Source organism: Phascolarctos cinereus, unplaced genomic scaffold (genome assembly GCF_003287225.1).
Source record: "Phascolarctos cinereus isolate Bilbo 61053 unplaced genomic scaffold, phaCin_HiC Scaffold_5;HRSCAF=322, whole genome shotgun sequence".
Taxonomy (NCBI): Eukaryota; Metazoa; Chordata; class Mammalia; order Diprotodontia; family Phascolarctidae; genus Phascolarctos; species Phascolarctos cinereus.
The window spans coordinates 271081434-271100058 of NW_027555958.1; the positions used below are offsets into that span (position 1 = coordinate 271081434).

Genomic DNA, 18625 nt, shown 5'->3' on the forward strand with positions numbered 1-18625 from the left:
AAACCTGGTTCACCACCCCAGGAGTTCAGTCTCTCCCACAATGGTCTAACCACCCCAAGGATTGAGTTAGACCTCTGGCTAAGCCTCCCTGGGCAGACATGCCCACAGAGGAGATGGAAGCAGGTTTACATGAAAGCAATCAATCACTAAGCAAACATTTATTAAGCACCTACATGCCAGGCACTGTGCTAGGTGCTAGAGAGATTTGAGTGAAGACCTCCTGAGAATAAGGCCTATCATATGCTGGAGCAGGCTACCAAGGGAGGTGGTGGAATCTCAAGTATTCTCTCAGAACAGGACATAGTCTATGCTGTCTGAGGTTAGTTAAGTACCAGCTTGATTTCTTCTGCTTTAATCTAGTTACCAGAGGAGACACATCTCCTTCTTCATATTTCCTCAGAACACGGAATACCTGTGACATGGAGGAAACCAAAACTCCTATCCAAAATGAACATTCTCTTCCCACAGGGAAAACCTTAGCACAGTCCTACATTAACCTCCCCAAACTGGTTCCAGAAGACCTTCAGAATGTTGGCCATTTCTACACAGGGTGACCCACCAATGCTGTCTGCAGCAGTGTCATAGCCTGCTTCTTCTCCTCCACCTCCAGCTTCAGCCTCATCATAGAGCTGGTAACCTCAGTAGCCACAGCTGATGCCTGCTCCAGGTGGGCCAGCTCTTCTTCAGTCAAGATCCCCTGGGGAAAAGGTTAAATACACCAGCATCGTCTTCTACCTGTCTCAAATGGAATCTGATTATTTCTCATGGAAACCTCTCCTCAGATCCAACTAAGCATGTTATCTGCCTTTCCCAGTTTCCTTCCCACCCTCCACCTCCCCTCCCAAATCACTCTCTAAATCAGATGTAACATAATTAAAATGCTCCAGAGAAAGTCTAGGATGTAAGAATGGTATGTGCATGTACACGTATATACATGTGTGCATATGTATGTATATGTATACAGTGCCCCAAATTCATTCAACTCTTGATCATTCACTTTAGAGAGGCAGGAGGAGGCAGCATGAATTAAGATAGCCTATCTTTTAAAAAAAATGCTATTAGCTTTTAAATATGTAATAAGTCTATCACTCTCACTACTCTATTTAGTTTGGGTTAATATTAAGATGACTGTATTTTCTGAGCACACACCAAATTGAGTTTCAACAGTAACTCCATCTTTTAACACACTGCCCTATGACCCCACTACTCTGCTCCTGTTGCATAGGAAAAGAATCCACTTGGTGACAATCTTCCACTGGACCCAGCCCTGACCCCAAAGAAGCAATGAAATTCATGCATTCCTTTGGGCTTTGGACAAAAGAGACTCTGGTGGTAGCAGAGGCTCACCTCCCGAGGAGGGGCTGAGGCTACAGAATGGGGTCGTTCCTGTTCTGACTTCTCCATCTCATCTAAAAAGCTCATGATACTTTGAAGCTTGGCCTCAGAAAGCAATGCCCCATCCTCTGGGACTCCATGTGGTGGATTCAGTTTCCCGAATTTTTCTAGGTTGTCAGCTGTTAAGGAGTTAGAGCCAACTTCCTGTAGAGAAGGAAAGAGGAAAAGGATAGGAATTAGAGTGAAACTGGTATAGGATAAGAGAAGCAAAAGAAGTATTGTTTGTTTTTTTCATAGATCACACCAGAATAGTGTAGAACTCCCAAGAAGAGGCATCTGCCTGCTGGTCTGTGAAGTAATCTGCATTTTTCATACTTTTTTGTCATGATAAAGAAGGGCAGGAAGGCAGCAGTGGTCTAGCACACTAAAGATTTGCTTTTGGAAGGTCAAATTACTCAAAGCACCTACCCAGGCATCTAGGACCCAATGGAAAAGAAAACTCCACTCTCTTGTGTGTTCATGTAAACAAATTCACACACTCCCCGAGAAGAGCTGCCACCATTAATGTGAGATGAACAGACATGGGAGGAAACAAAACTGCTTCAACACCAGTGTTACTTTCCTTGTACTCCAAGCTGAAAAGCTTTGGACTGTATGTCTGTCATCCAGGGACCGGCCTAGTTAGGTCTGAAGAGGCTCATCATTAGAAGACTGACCACCAGATGACCATCTCCTACATGGAGGGCTACAGAGTCATCATGCAGAATGAAATCCCTCCACATATGAGGAGATGATCACCTAGTGGTCAGCTTTCTAATGACCTATGACCTAATGGCTGGTCCTCAGATGACAGACTTACAGTCCAAAGCCTATCCAGCCTGAAAGGACCTAAAAAAGCTTGTGTGCTATTGGGGCTGTCTTTGGGAACCTATGTAGAAGTATTGGGGGATTTCAGTGAGTTTCTTAATATAGAGCTGATCCAGTAAGAAGTTGGGCAAGATAAGAACATTATTTCCTGCTGGCCCAAAGCTTACAGATGCTGGGCTGATAAAAGTGATTTCATAAAGACATCAGGGAGAGGACAGACCTTCGACCTTAGAGTCAGGAGGACCTGAGTTCAAATGCAGACTCAGTCACTTGACACTTATTAGCTGTGTGACCCTGGGCAAGTCACTGAACCCTGACTGCCTCACCAAAAGCAAAAACAAACAAACAAAAAAGACATTAGGGAAACAAGTTAAGAGTCATCCTCATGCTTTCTTGGAGCAACCTTATAGGGCTAGCCCCACCCAACTCTCCACTAGGTCGGATGCCTTGCCCCCCATGCCAAAGATGAAAAATCACTGACGGTTTTATTCTAATTCCTTTTACCTCCTCCCATAATCTGTCCTTTCTGGGTCTAGATCTCTTTAGATCTTGGCGCAATGAAGAGGAGGACTGGAGTGAGCTACATATTGCTTTCAGGTAATCCCCCTGACTCCCTCTAGTTACCTCATCAATCCAGAAATATTTATCCTTTTTATAGGTCTTGGGTTGGGTCAGCTGCTCTGGTTCCTCTTCTAACAGCTTTAGGGTTTCCAGCAGTTCATTAAGGGTCACCTTGGCCTGGGGTCTCTTGGCTATTGTGACTGCAGTATCGAGGCTCTCACAAACAACCTCTTGGGAGGTTATGTCCTAGGGATGGTATGGAGAAAAGGGAGAAAGAAAACAAGCACCTAGTTAACCAGCCAAAAGCACTTGAGCTAGGTACTGCCAGAGAAGACAGTCAGGAGTCTGCTCTCTTATTTCGGAGGCATAGAGCTGACTTCTGGAACAGTTCAGTATGTACCGTAAGTTTGAAGATTAGGTTTATCCTTTCCTAATTTCCTTAATAACTTGTAGGTCAAGAAGAGGCATTAGGGTAGTGCAAGTGGAAAGAAACTGGACCAAGAGTTGGAAGGCCTGGTTTATATTACTGGCTTTGCCATTTAATAATTGTAGGATCTTGGACAAGTCCCTTAAACTCTAAACCTCAGGTTCTATAAACGTGAAATGTGTATCATGCCTCACCTCACAGGGTTGCTGCGAGGCCACATGACAGAACTTTAAAAAGTGCTGTATAAACATATGCCATCATCATCATGGCTGCCACTTTCCTATTAGGGAAGACCAAACTCGGCACACAGGAGTGGCTATGCAACCATGGCTTCTGCTCTCTGGCTACGTAACAGCACCCACTACAGACCACGGGAGGCGTGTTACTGTAGCAGTGGAAGGAGGCAAGGGAGAGGGGGGATGATGCAGGTCAGGCTTGGGCAGGAGGAGCCTTATGCCACATGATAATCAGTGAGGGAACACAAAGACTGCCCAAGAGAAGAGACCTGTGGCTTATCTTCTGGAGGTTTACTAAGATCTGGGGAAGAGTCGGGGCCTGGGTGGAAGTATTCCTCTGGATCTGCAGTGTGGAAGTTGGCACCTGTAAAATAAGAAATAACATCGCTAAATGACTAGAACAAATGTACTACCAACATTCAGATTCAGAGTCCTCTTAGATTTCCTGCCTGTCAGCCATCTAAAGCTTTGTCAAAAGAAGCCACAGAGAGGGCGCAGGGAACACATGGATGCCAGTGGATGGGTATCAGGTGAGAAAGATATATGCTATCATGGGATATTATAATTCCCCCCAAAAAAAACTGGTGTAAGAGATTGTGCCTTTACAGACGTCAGGGCTTAAATGACCTTAAGTCAGGTCCAAAGCAGCTGCAATGAAGGATCCCCCAGACTTCTGATCTCAATACTCCACTTGGGTTGTTGTTTCTCTACTAGCTCGGGGGTCGATCTGAGGAACCCACCTGCATTGTTAGCTTTGATGGTGCTGTTTGTCAGGCTCCCGCTCTTCGGGGAGGCTGCCTGGACAGGCCTTTTTCTGGAAGCTTTCCTGGCCTCCTTCAGCTGCCCCACTGCAGTATCTTCTGCCTTTTGGGCAGCTCGTTTCTGCTGGAGTTCCTGCCATGGTAGGGTGCATGTGAGCAGTTCACAAATCAAGGAGAAAGAGTCCCTCCATTTCCTGCAAGTAGCACTACACTGAGATCCCTGTTGTGTATTTAGGAAGGAAAATGGAGGGGGAAGAGTCGTCTTTTATGGTTACAGTAAATTGGAGAAGTCGCCACTGAAGGTGACTTTACTGAGAACAATCTCCCAAAGGATCATAATCCTGACTTAAATGTCCCAGACATTGTCTTTTGGTTAGAGGTGGGGCTTTGAAAATAGATGTGACAGTCTGGCTGCAACATCACCTATTTCCAACCTCTCCCCAAATAAGGGAAATAAGAGACTGCTCTCTTAACCTTTCCCTTCTTGTAGACACCATCGCTTCTGGCCATCATGGGTGGATTTTCATAGGCTGGGACTATCATGATGAATGGTAACCCACAAGAACAGCCTGGTCCAAAACAGATTAGAGCCCAGAGGTTTACACTTTTGGACTCTGAGCCAGCCTGTAGCTAGACTACCTGAATAGCAGCTTGTCTGGCCTGCCGGGCTTTCTCTTCCCGGATTTTCTTTCTCTCCAAATCTTTCCGTGGCTCCAAGTCGAGGACATTCCCTTCCAATTGTTTTTGTTGTCTCTCCTGTGGAACAAACAAAACAGGAAATGAATTTACACATTCTTGAGGCAAAGTCTCTTGAGAACAAATTAGGTTCCTAAGTAACATAGCAAGTTCTGCATGGATGTTGTAGGGAAGGGTCACCTTAAAACCCATGCCCCTAATCCTACTACTCCTTTGATTTACAGAAGACATATGGAGCTTAAAACCACAGAGGGTCTTTACAATGTCAGAAGGCCTGAAATCCCTTACAGTTCTAGGATGGCCTGCGATCTCTGGATTTCAAAAACTCATTAGAGCAAAATACAAGAACAAAAAAACTTACGTCATCCAAAACCAGTCCCTTAGACAGGTCTCTCATAAAAATACCATCACTAAGAGGGCCCAGGACCTTGGTGACTGTTGTCCTATAGAGAATGACTGGGGCTAAGCAGCTTTGCCCCACCCATTCAGATTTTGTCACCCTGTTCAAACAATGCTTGTCTTGTTCCTTCAGTCAGACTCAGGACCCAGTAGGAATGAGAGGGGGTGGCAACATGGGTTGTGACTATGTGTAGTGATTTAAGTACATGGTACTTCTGAGTTTCAGCTTCTGCCACCCCCAGAATCTGCCACTTTGAAGAAATGCAGCTCATACTACTGACATTTGGGGCCCTGACATATCCTCTGGTATTGTAAATTATGGGGATATGGGCTCACATCCATGACCTTTCAGGACCTTTCATGCTGACCTTTCTCTTGGATGTTAGCAGGTGTTCCAGAAGGGATGCACCAGCTCGATGTCTGTGCATGGTGTCGGTACCAGCGCTGAATGGTGATGGCAGCTAAATTTACCTGATGGATAAACCTATAAGAATTCGGAAAAGAAGGTCTGGCTCAGAAGGGATGCTCATTGGCCTTCCTACTATAGTGACACAAAAGGCTTTCAATGCTGTGATCGCCTCTGGAATTTCTCCAACACCTATACTGAAGTATACGAAGTATGCCAATGTGTCACAAGTCTAAAAGCATGTCATCTACATGTGATTTACACAGCCTAATATAGATCACAACTGTCTATTCTCAAGGACTTGAGAACACAATGCAAATTATATACAAATACAGAGAAGATGCAAACAAAGTAATCAGAATTTTGTAGGGTTGGTAAGGAAAGGTTTCTTAGACATGATAGTTTATCTTATCATGTCTTGAGCACTCTCTTCATTACTTTTCTTCCTTCCTACTCATTTCCAAATACCCAGATACAAGTGAATAGCAGTCATACGGGATTACTGAATAAAGTAAGACCACCAAAATCTTGGGCCACAGACAGACAACACCATCAAAAAGGCCCTGTCTTACATCTTTCTGTCCATGCTTCCCACCCTTCGTCTTCACAATTTCTTTCTTTCTTTCTTTTTTTTAGGCTAGGCAATGGGGTTAAGTGACTTGCCCAGGGTCACACAGCTAGTAAGTGTTATGTGTCTGAGGCCGGATATGAGCTCAGGTCCTCCTGATTCCAGGGCTGGTGCTCTATTCACTGCACCACCTAGCTGACCCTGTCTTCACAATTTCTAAGAGACACACTCCCTTTACCCCTCTCCCTCCACTTATATAATTTCCCACTGCGCTTTAGACTCATCTGCCGCCCTTCTGATCTCGAGAACCCTCTCCCTAGCTATTTCCCAGAGGGCTTGGCTCACCTTTCTGCTTCTTCTTCTGTTACCTCCTTCCTTTTAAGCAGTCCTGCTGCACTGCTAGTATTGTTCCGAGTCACATTATTATTACTGGATAAATTCTTCTGAGACTTCATGAAACTGCTGCTCTCATTGTCTTCATTGGTGGTTGCCTTGATGATGTTGCTAAAGGAAAAAAGCATCAAGTTTTTTCAGAGGGCTCCCTTTGCCCTAAGGATGTTCACTGTAGCTCACACCTCCCTGCAGTCCAATAACTGAAGAAGGAGACAACAACGGCTGGCTGGCTGAGCTTTTCTAAATGGCTGAGCAAAGGAGTTAAGAGAATGAATAAGACTAGTGGTTAGAGAAAAACTAAGTGTTTTTCCATGTTAAATTTTCTTTTTTGTTGTTGTTATAAACTTAATCATCAATTTAAATATAAAAACAAGAGGAATGTACATGATACCATGAACTTGTTAGTTTTTTAAAAACACACAAAAAATTGCCCTATTTGTAGCCTTTTCTGTACTTATTTTTGTTTTCTTTTTTATATTTAAAATTTTTCTTTTGATCTTGCCCTGTGACTACCACTACCTACTAACTTACCTCCTTCCCCCCCAAAAAAATCTCAATACCTCAGAGACCTCAAAGGTGTCTTCTCCTATCCTCTGATTCTAGGTGACCTCTAGATCATTAATTTCACTCCGTCTTGTCTCTAGTGGTGAGAAGACAATGCCTACCAATAGCAGGTTCTATAGTGCCCAAGGTAAATTTCAAGGACAAACTGGTCTCAACCTATTGGGAGTTTTTCTTAATTTTTTACCTGACAGTCATAATGATGAAACTACAATCAAAATAGCAAGGTATGTAAGATATATAAGGGGAAAAAATGTTGATCATTCTCATTAAAAGTCTTGCTATAGATATCTATGCCTGTCAACCTTTACTTGCTGTGACCTGAAAGCAGACAGCAATGAGGCTTTGTAACTCTAAAAGCCTCTAAAAAGAAAGTAGGATTAACAGGCAGTACACCTCTTTTCAACAACAACAATAACTAACTTCATATAACCCTTGTGAGTTATAATACAAAAACACCACTTAACCTTCAGGTTGTAATGTGGTGTCTTATACTCACACTCCACCTCAGGCCAAAGCTTCTAAAGAGCCCAGGCAGAAAATTTTCATTTTCTATCTTTGGATAGAGATGGTAGCTGTGGTCTCTATGATGCTGGTCAACACCTGGTCAATCTTTGGTTTTTTGTTTTTTGGGTTTGTTTGGGCTTTTTTCGTTTTTTTTGCCCACAGAAGTTATCACCGCTGCTATAGGTAGCTGCTACTATGGCCAGAGAAGGGACTAATCTAGGAACAGACTTCTGTTCTCCAATCAGATTTCTCCTCTCCTATTCTGTGTTCAATAGGGGAGTTAGGAACATATACTTTTCTAAGCATCTTTACTGACCCTCTTATAAATCCCATAAAGACCCTCATTTAGATCTTGACTGATTACCAATGCCTAAGAGTGTCTCAGGTACTGCTGATCAATCATTATATTGAACTATATCATGCATAAACTCAGCAACCAGAATGATACAGGAGAACATCTTCAGACACTGAATGAGGGAAAAGAGATAAGAGGGGCTCTTAGATCAACAAGTAGATTTGAGGGGTGGTTTCTTCCTCTGGCAAAGGGGTCTGACGGTAAGCTACTGTACTGAAGAGAAAAATCTTGCTACTTATTTGCAGGAGGGGTGGAAGGAAGGGACAAGGGAAGAATAAAAATAGAGGAAAGATGAGAGAACAGAATGCAGAACATGAACAAGACCTCTTTATCCTCATGGAATACCAGTTTTAAAAGAGACCTAATAATGTGTACTTAACTAAGAATCCTTTCTACAGAATCCCCTAGAAGTGGAGGAATCTAGCTCATTCTACTTTGGACAACTCCAACTGTACAAAGATTTTTCTTAGATCACATCTAAATCTGCCTCTCTGCCCCAGTGTTCCTATTTCTTCTTTCTACTGCCAGACAGAACAAGACTAACCACTCTTCCCCATGCCAGCCCTTCTTGAAGGCTTGAATTGTTTGAAGACAATCATTATGTCTTCCTTAAGTCTCCAGGCTAAACATCTGTAGTTCCTTCAACTGATCCTTGTACAGCATGGTCTCCAGGCCCTTCACTATTCTGCTTGCTCTTTTCTGGATTCTAGCTTGTCAATGTCATTCTCAAAATGTGGTGCTCAGAACTGAACACAATCCTGCAAATGGGGGCTCATCAGAGCAATACCACAGCCTTCTATGTTCTGGACACTTAATGCAGCCTAAGTGACTCATCTTGAACTTGCAATCTTCTAAACCCCTGAATCTTTTTCATGTAAACTGTTATTTAGCAATACCACTCTGATACTGTACTTGTGAGAATGATTTCTCTTTTAACTCAAGTACAGGACTTCACACATTTACCTCTATTAAATTTCATCTCATTAGACCTGGGCTATTGTTTAAGTATGCTGATGTTGGCCCAAATCAAAAGAACAGTCCCCATTCCTATTTTCTATGACTATCTTCAGCTCTAGAAAGAAATAGTTTGGATCTTAGTGGTTCTAACTAGAAACTATTGTTCATTATAGTAGCTATCTTTCTGTTACTCAGTGATTACTTGGTAACATGAAGGCTGACCCTTCCTTAAAAGTGGGAACCTCCTGAGAACAAAATTATTGACGGTTCCTCTCCTACTGATGGACTATACTTTCCCTGTGCTTGAGTTTAACTGCTGACTCCACACAGGGTTTTTCTTTTCTTGCTGGCATAACTCTTCTTGCTCTTCAGAAAGTGGTCAAGGTTAGGAAGAAAGCCTACTTGAGGGAGGAAGCAGCCTGGTTGGAGCTCTTCGGTGGAGGAACTTTGTCTATAGTGTTGTAGTTGTTATGTACCATGGTGGTAACACAGTTGCCCACAGCTCCCTTGTTGCTCCTAACAAAAAGGAGAGAGAGACATATTACATCTTGCTGGACCACTGATTACTTTCCATCAGTCAATACCACAGACTAGGCATTCTTAACTAATTTTTGTGTCATGGGCTCTCCTTCTCAGAATGTTTCTAAATACATAAAATAGACAAGATCACAAAAGAAATCAATTATAATGAAACACAGTTATCAAAATATATGTATTTTTCAAAAGTTCATGGACACCTGGTTAAGAACCCCTGACAAAGACTGTTTCCACTGTGAGCAAAATTTTATACTACGCACTGTGGGAGTAGAGGAGACTATGCAAAAAGAATTATCTTGTGCCTTTCCATAGTGATGTCCTCAGGACCCAGGGTCTGAACAGGAAAGACTGTCTTTTGCTACTGAACTAATTAAATGCCCATAAAAGCATCTAGCACATCATATATACAATTCCACTTTGCAGAAAACAGTATGATAGTGAGATTCCAATGCAGTGGACTCTGCTCCATCCTTTAGGAATTTACAGTCTAGTTGAAAAGCTAGAATATGAACACATAAAAAACTTTAAAACAATTATCAAGCAGTACATGAACAAGAGACTATACCACAAGTAGTGGACTGCAAAACTATGGAGAGATCAAAGTACAAAGAGGTAAAGTCTCCCCAAACCCAGAACCACAAGATCTCAGAGGTGGAAAGATGTCACCTAGTCTAATCACTTGCTACAATGTACAAAGTCCTTTCATAGCATCCCTAAAAAAATGATCATCCATCTTGTGCTTAAAAATCACCAATGGCAGGGGGATATTTAGTGTTAAACAGTTCTAATTGTCATAAATTCTTTCTTATATTGAACCTAAGTCTGTCTCTAGAAAGTCTATTTAGTAACCTGGTTCTTGCCTCTGGAGCAACGTGAAATAAGTCTTTTATACATGATGGCTCTTCAGATATCTAAAGACTACTTGCTGCCACCTGCTGCTGTATGTATACGTGGGTCCAATGGATTTTTCAGGTGATAGACCCAAACTACAGTGGCTGCAAGCTTCTCAAAAAGCTACTGCTTAGAAGAAAAGCAAAAATTGGCCAACATTTTTAAAAAATGAAAAATAACTCCCAAATAAGGAAAAGGAAATAAAGGAAATTATTAGAAACTACTCTGAATACTGATATCTTAAATAAAATAGATACTTACAAAAATATAAAATACTCAGATTGACAGAACAAGAAATAGAAATTTCAAATAACCCAATCTCAGGGAAAAAAATTCTGAAAAAAACCATAAAGGAACTCCTAAAGAAAAAAATTTCAGGACCAGCTCAATTTACAAGTAAATTCTATCAAACATTCAGAGAACACTTAATTTCAATATCACATAAATTGCTTGCCAATATAGGAAAAAAAACAAATATGAACCTGATAACTAAACAGAGAGACAATTAAAGAAAGAAATCTGTAAATTAGGGGATTTTAACCTGGAGTATGTGGACTTAAAAAAATTAACTTGATAACAACATCTGAATACACTTGGTTTCTTTTGTAACCATATATACTTTATTTTATGCACTTAAAACACTGGAAAAGGGTCCATAAACTTTCAAGAACCCTTTCAACAGACTAATATCTCTAATAAATACTAAAGCAAAAATTTTTATGAAGTATTACAAAAGACTATAACCACATATTAAAGATATTACATCTATAACCAGGTTGAATTGATACCAGGAATGCAAAGTTGGTTCAATATTAGGATTACTGTAACATAATACATCATGTTAATAACAAAAACAATAAATATCACATAATTGTAGAAGAGGTTTTAGAAAAAATGCAATAGTCCTATATGTTAAAACCATTAAAAAGTTTATGAGTAGACTCTAATATATGGCAAAGAGTATCTCTCTAAAACAAAGAATTAGCATTATCTGTAATGAAGAAACACTAGAGGACTTTTCAATAACATTAGCAGACAAAGCAAGAATTTCTATTAATACTACCATTATTGATCTAGATCTAGAAATGCTAACTATTGCAATAAGGCAAGAAAAAATAAATTGAGGAAATAAACACAGGCACAGAGGAAAAAAAATATTGCTCTCTTGCTGATAATGACAGTAAAGAGAACCCTAAAGAGTCAAATAAAAACCTGAAATAACTTCAGTAAAGCAGCAACATATAAAATAAACCTACAAAAATCACCAGCCTTTCTGCATATTACCAACAAAATCCAGCAGGAAGAGACAGAAAAAGAAATACCTTTCAAGATAATGAAAGAAAGCATAAAATATCTAGAAACATAACTACTAAGACAAAGAGGAATCATGTGAATACAATGAAAAAACACTCTTTACAGAAAAAAGACAAATAGTTGAAGATATTAATTGTTCCTGGTTTGGCTGTGCCAATCTAATAAAAAAGACATACTACCTAAATTAACTTACAGATCTGGTGCCACAGTCATCATATTACCAAAGGGCTACCTTCTAGAAATTGAACAAAATAATAACAAAGTTCATCTGGAGGAACAAAAGGCCAAAACTTTCAAGGGGAAACAATGAAAAAAAATTGAGAAGAGGATCTAGCAGTACCAGATCTCAAACTATACTATAAAGCAGTAATCAAAATTATTTGGTACTGGTTTAAAAACAGAAAAATTGGATAGTTGAAGACATTAACTACACAAGATCAAGAAGCAATTGAGCATAGTTACAAAGTAAAAGACTCACTACTCAACAGAAAATGCTAGGAAAGGGAGCAGAGATGGTGAAGGAGAAGGAAATACAGTAAGCTCCCCACAGAAACTTCTCCAGACAGATCTAGAAACACACTAGACTGAATCCTTATGGGGATATCCAAGAAAAAAGCAATGAGTCATTTTTCCAGCCCAATCTGGCATAGGAAAACAGAGAGAGAAGTCTGGGGACAGGGTCTGACCACAAGCCTACCATGAAGAGAACTCCAGCCCTGGCAGAGGTTGCACCAGAGCAAGAAGGGTCCCAGCCTTATAACAGAGCACCATGACCTCTTACAAGGTGGAGGAACAATTGCCAACTTGCAGCTTTTTCACTCATTCCCCCTTTCTAGGTTACAGATTGGATAGACTAAGGAAGAAACCTGCACCCAGGGGTGGTATTCTGTTGCATGGAGCAGTTGCAGGCCATACGCTTTGTGCAAGACAAATGAGATCAAAAGTAAACAGCAGCAGTGTGACTTAAACACTGAGCAAAGCAAGGTCTCAGTTCCAAATTCTAGCCCAATCTGGAGCCTACAGAGGAGTAACCAGGACAGGGATCCTAAATAAAGGGAAGCCTACAGATCTGTCACTGTGAATCTGCAGTTTCCCCATTGCCAGATAATGGTTAAAGCTCACAGCCTACTGTTGCTCGGACCCCAAACACCCAAAGTTTTTGAACACAAAAAATTATTGTAGTTAGAATTAGAAGGGAAACCATTAACTGGGAATAGAGAAGGTGGGGGGTGGGCAATCTCTGCAGCAAATTCCTCTGGTAAAGGTCTGATGTCCAAAATATAAAGGGAATTGATTCAAATATATAAAAAGAAGGGTTCTCCATTCTTCAAACGATAAGAATTGGCAGTTCCCAAAAGAAGGTAAGCTATCAACAATCATATGAAAAGATGATACAAATTACTAATAAAAGACACACACATTAAAATAACTCCAAGGTTCCACTTCATATCCATCAGATTAGCAAAGACAGAAATGGCAGTTGTTGGAGAGACTGTGGGAGGAGAGGGATACAAATGCACTGCTAGAGCAGGAGAGCCATGAACTGGTACAACCACTCTGGAAAACAATCTGAAACTATGCTCCCAAAGTCACTGAAGTATATATAACTTTTGATTCAGTAATACTGGCTGACCATATATCCCAAAGAGATCAAAAATAAGGAAAGGACTCATTTAAATAAAAATATTAATAGCAGCATTTTTTGTTGCAGCAAAACATTAGAAACAAAGGAGAGGCCCATCAGCTGGAGAATGGCTGGACAAATTATGGTACTGCATATAACAATAGTATTATACCTTAAGAAATGACAAAGGGTCAGATTAAAAGAATCCTTGGAATTCTAGGAAAACTTGCAGGAATTGATGGAGGGTGAAATGAGTAGAAGCAAGAAAACAATTTTTATAATGTAAGGGAAAACAACTAAGATAGATTTAGGAAATCTGATCAATGTAATGATCAGTCATAACTCCAGATGCTTCCCACCTGTTGGCTGGGAGGTGATGGACCAGAGATTCAGAATGAGACATGTACAGCCAATGTATAGATCTGTTTGCTTGAATACATTTATTTGTTTTAAGAGATAGCTTTTATGAGAGCAAGAGGACAGGAAACATGGGCAGATAGTAATAGTGATTTTTAAAACATAAGAGTTGATTAAACATTTTTTACAATATACAGAAAAGAGCAGAAGGAACTGCAGGAGACACAGACAAGCAGGGAAATATTGGAAGTGACATGTTAAGTTTAGTAAATACCTAAAAAAAACTCCCTAAGATGTATGTAATAGTTTTATGATATCATATAAAATCTTTTTTCAAATATTTAGGAGTCTACCTCCCAAAACAAACCCAGGAACTCTATGAACACAATTACAAAACACTTTTCACACAAATAAAATCAGATCTAAATAACTGGAAAAACATCAGTTGCTCATGGGTAGGCCGAGCTAATATAATAAAAATGACAATCCTACCTAAGCTAATTTACTTACCAATCAAACTACCAAAAAATTATTTTATAGAGTTAGAAAAAATAATAACAAGATTCATTTGGAAAAACAAAAGGTCCAGAATATCAAAGGAACTAATGAAAAGAAATACAGGGGAAGGTAGCCTAGCAATTCCAGATCTTAAATTGTATTATAAAGCAGCAATCATCAAAACTGCTTTGTACTGGCTAAGAAATAGGGAGGTGGATCAGTGGAATAGGTTAAATATGCAAGTCACTGTAGTCAATGACTATAGCAATCTATTATTTGATAAACCCAAAGACCCAGCTTCTGGGATAAGAACCCACTCTTCAAAAAAAAAACTGCTGGGAAAACTGGAAAAGAGTACGGCAGAAACTAGGCATAGACCCAAATCTCACACCATATACCAAAATAAAGTCAAAATGGGTTCAGGACTTAGATATAAAGGCTGATACCATAAGTAAACTGGGAGAACAAGGAATAGTTTACCTATCAGATCTATGGAGAACAGAAGAATTCATGACCAAACAGGAGATAGAGAACATTATGAAAAGCAAAATGGATCATTTTGATTACATTAAATTGAAAAGTTTTTGCACAAACAAAGCCAATGCAACTAAGATTAGAAGGAAGGTAGAAAATTGGGAAAGAATTTTTACAACCAGCCTCATTTCTAAAATATATAGAGAATTAAGACAAATTTATAAGAACACAAGCCATTCCCCAATTGATAAATGGTCAAAGGATATGAACAGCAGTTCTCAGATGAAGAAATTAAAGCCATCTATAGTCATATGAAAAAATGCTCTAAATCGTTATTGATTAGAGAAATGCAAATCAAAACAACTCTGAGGTACCACATCACACCTATCAGATTGGCCAACATGACAAAACAGGAAAATGATAAATGTTGGAGAGATGTGGGAAAATTGGAACACTAATACATTGTTGGTGGAGTTGTGAAATGATCCAACCATTTTGGAGAACAATTTGGAACTATGCCCAAAGGGCTACAAAAATGTGCATACCCTTTGATCCAGCAATAGCACTTCTAGGGCTATATCCCAAAGAGATCAAACAAATGGGAAAAGGACCCACATACAAAAATATACATAGCAGCTCTTTTTGTGGTGGCAAAGAATTGGAAATTGAGAGGATGCCCATCAATTGGGGAATGGCTGAGCAAGCTGTGGCATATGAATGTAATGGAATACTATTGTGCTATAAGAAATGATGAACAGGCTGACTTCAGTAAAACCTGGAAAGACTTATATGGTCTGATGCTGAGTGAAGTGAGCAGAACCAAGAGGACTTTGTACACAATAACAGCCACGTTATGCAATGACTAAGAATGTTAAACTGAACCCTTCTCAGCATTACGAGGATCTAAGACTTCTCCAGAGGCCGCAGGATGGAAAAGGCTGTCCACATCCAAAGAAAGAACTATGGAAGTCGAATCACTCTTACTTATTTTTACCTTCTGTTGAGTTCTGTTTCATCTTTCTGATCATTCCTCCTGTTGGTTTTAATTTTTACTTACAACTTCACTAATGTGAAAATATGTTTAATGGGTATGTAAATGTAAAGCCTATGTCAGATTGTGCACCGTCTTGGGGAGGGTGGGGGGGAGAAAAAGGGAGAAAAATTTTCAACTCAAAAGCATATGGAAAAAAAAAATTTTAAAAAAATCCACGCACATATAATAAAAAACCTTTATAATAAAAAAAAATCCTTTTTTCTCTTCCTCTTTGTATAAAGTGTTCATGTTTGTTCATGTTTTTCAAATGCATAATAACAAAAAAATTTTAAATTAGTCTTTTCTTGATAAGACATTCATTCAGCTAAAATAATTATAAATATTTCAGTATACTATACTGCAAGCAATAGGAACTTAGTTTTTAAATACCTGAACAAAAACATTTGCTTAAACTGTCATCAGATAAAGCAAAACGCAATGCATGATACATTTCAGTAGTTAAAAGTACTGTGATTTAGTAAAGCTATGCTTTTATTTTTGTTTTTTTTCTTTTTAGGCTTAAATGCTAAAACTTAAATACACAATAAGAAAAGAAAAAGAAAAAGAAACTTAAATACTGAAACTTAAATACAAAACAAGAAAAAAAATGTATTTCCATGTGCACAGCAAAACATGAGAGGATTCAAAATATGCAGCAATAAATTTACACTTCAAGAAAGCCTATATAAGAAATACTAGGTATTGTGTTGAGAGCTGTCCATCTTTTCTTTGCTAGTTTTCTTTTGTTCTCTGCTATGCACTTCTTACTTTGTTCTTTTTTCTCCCTTTGTTCTCTCCCACCCCAGAAGGCTACAATTAAGAAAGGATACACAAACACATACATATACATACACACATGCATACACACAAATATGTGTGTGTGTGTATATACATATATATACACACACACGTATATGTATAGCTTTACATACATATACTTACATATACATACAGTTAGATAGCTATAATCATACTATTTTTGACTAGAAAAAAAATCTTCACATAGATCTATTTTTCACATATTTAACTAAAATGAAATGAATCCAATGAAACTTTGTTATGTTGAAGCTTAATCTAAAATGACAACTGAAACTATGTATTTTACTGCAAAATGATTTATTCAATTTTTTTAGCTTGTACAGCCTAGTATTTCAAAATAAGAAGAATTTTTGAGTATTGTTAAGAGTTTCAGGTTATTCCTATTTCGAGTTTCAAGTTATTCCTATTTCATGTGTAGTAAAACTCAACACTCCTATGTTGTACCTAAAGGGTCAAAGAAATGACTGCTAAATACCTACTATAAAAACTTTTTTTGAAGATTATAGCCCTCTCAACAACTTGTCTGAATGCACTCTAGTTTATGAATGTCCTTCTCAAACTGTGATGCCCAAAATTAAGCATAATACTTCCAATGTAATTTGACTACTGCTGAATTCATTGAAGATTGTTATTTCCCATAATCAGGACTGATTCTATTTCTCCACCAAAAAGATTATTTCACCAAGAATTTAATGAAGTGGTTCTAGGTAACTGGAGTAGTCTTACTTCCCAAAGCTTAGTAAATTAGGAAGAATTCCCCCACGCATGGAGTCCTCTGCCTCCTCATGTCCACTTCCTCAATTCCTTCAAGTTCCAGCTAAAATACCACCCACTATAAGAGGTTTTTACTGATCCCCCTTAATTCTAGTGCCTTCCCTCTGTTATTTCCAACTTATCCTCTATATAGTTTGTTTGTACATGGGTATTTTCGTGTTGTCTCCCCCATTAGATTGTGAGCTCCTGGAGGGCAGGACCAGCTTTTACTTTTTTCTGTATCTCCAGTGCTTAGCACAGTATCTAGGACAAAGTAGGTGCTTAATAAATGCTTATTGATTAACTGACCGAAGTTATTTGAGAAGCTTGTAAGATCATACTTGCTCCTATATAATATCTACTACCAAGTTCTACCTCAGACTTGAGCCATAAGGAATGAGAAAGATGACTTCATTCCCCCAAAGAAAAGGATGACTTTAAGAGTGACAGAGAACTTTCTAGAGCCCCATCTAGCACCTAAACTACACTAGTGAGATGGCAAAGCCTATTTCCTGAACACCACACAACATACCCTTGATTCAGCTGTTCTCTCTTGGGTGAGAGAAAGTCATCTGTTTTCACGGTCTGCCCCTACCTGTTGTTGGCAGTAAAGTTAGGTGCCAAGGATATCGTGCCTTCTTTTTTCCTCAGACCAACTGAGGAGTCAACTGTACTGGTGCTTCGAGCACTGGATGGGATGGTGAACACTCTGGGCTGGTCATCCTGTTATGGAACACAGAGGCAACCTAAGTAAGAAGACAGGATTTAGATCACTAACCTCAACTCTACCTCAATAATTTATATAATCCTTGGGCCCATCATCTCTTCTGGGCTCAGGTTTCTCATCTACAAAATGGAGAGGGCTATAATTGGCCCTCATATGGTGGAAAGAGTAGCTAAACAAGCTGAAAAGTTCTTTCCAATAAGAAAGACTTGATAAAAATTGTCTGATATGTATTTACTTTCCCTTTTTTAGAGGCAGAGATGCTACATGGCAAGTGACAGTCTTCCCCTTACCGCCCTAACATCAAGGGTAGAACCAGAGGGACCAACAGTTCTATTTCATCTCTGACTTGAACTCCCAAGATCCCCTTACCAGAACGTTCCATGTGGTTCTCTTCTCAGGTGAAGTTTTGCTCAGACCTGCCAGCTTCTTTCTCCCTGCACTGCTGCTGTCAAAGAAGGTCAAGAAATCTGTGGGCTGGTCAGTGCTAGGTTCAGAAAGAAAGAAGGGAAAAAAATGAACATAGCCAGATTTCAAACACAAAATGAAATCTAACAAACAGAGGCCAAGAC

The 18625-nt window shown here is 39.4% G+C and overlaps 1 protein-coding gene across 1 annotated transcript in view; it reads right to left on the reverse strand.

Moving 5' to 3' along the window:
* The window catches only part of CEP131 (centrosomal protein 131), a 49124-nt gene that overhangs the window by 15007 nt on the left and 15492 nt on the right, over positions 1–18625 (reverse strand). Inside the window, 12 exon segments of the mRNA XM_021000868.2 lie at positions 560–697; positions 1348–1539; positions 2827–3009; positions 3696–3790; positions 4167–4320; positions 4827–4943; positions 5651–5711; positions 5713–5766; positions 6602–6760; positions 9432–9545; positions 17925–18052; positions 18426–18540. Of these exon segments, the coding sequence (XP_020856527.1) occupies positions 560–697; positions 1348–1539; positions 2827–3009; positions 3696–3790; positions 4167–4320; positions 4827–4943; positions 5651–5711; positions 5713–5766; positions 6602–6760; positions 9432–9545; positions 17925–18052; positions 18426–18540 (1510 nt within the window).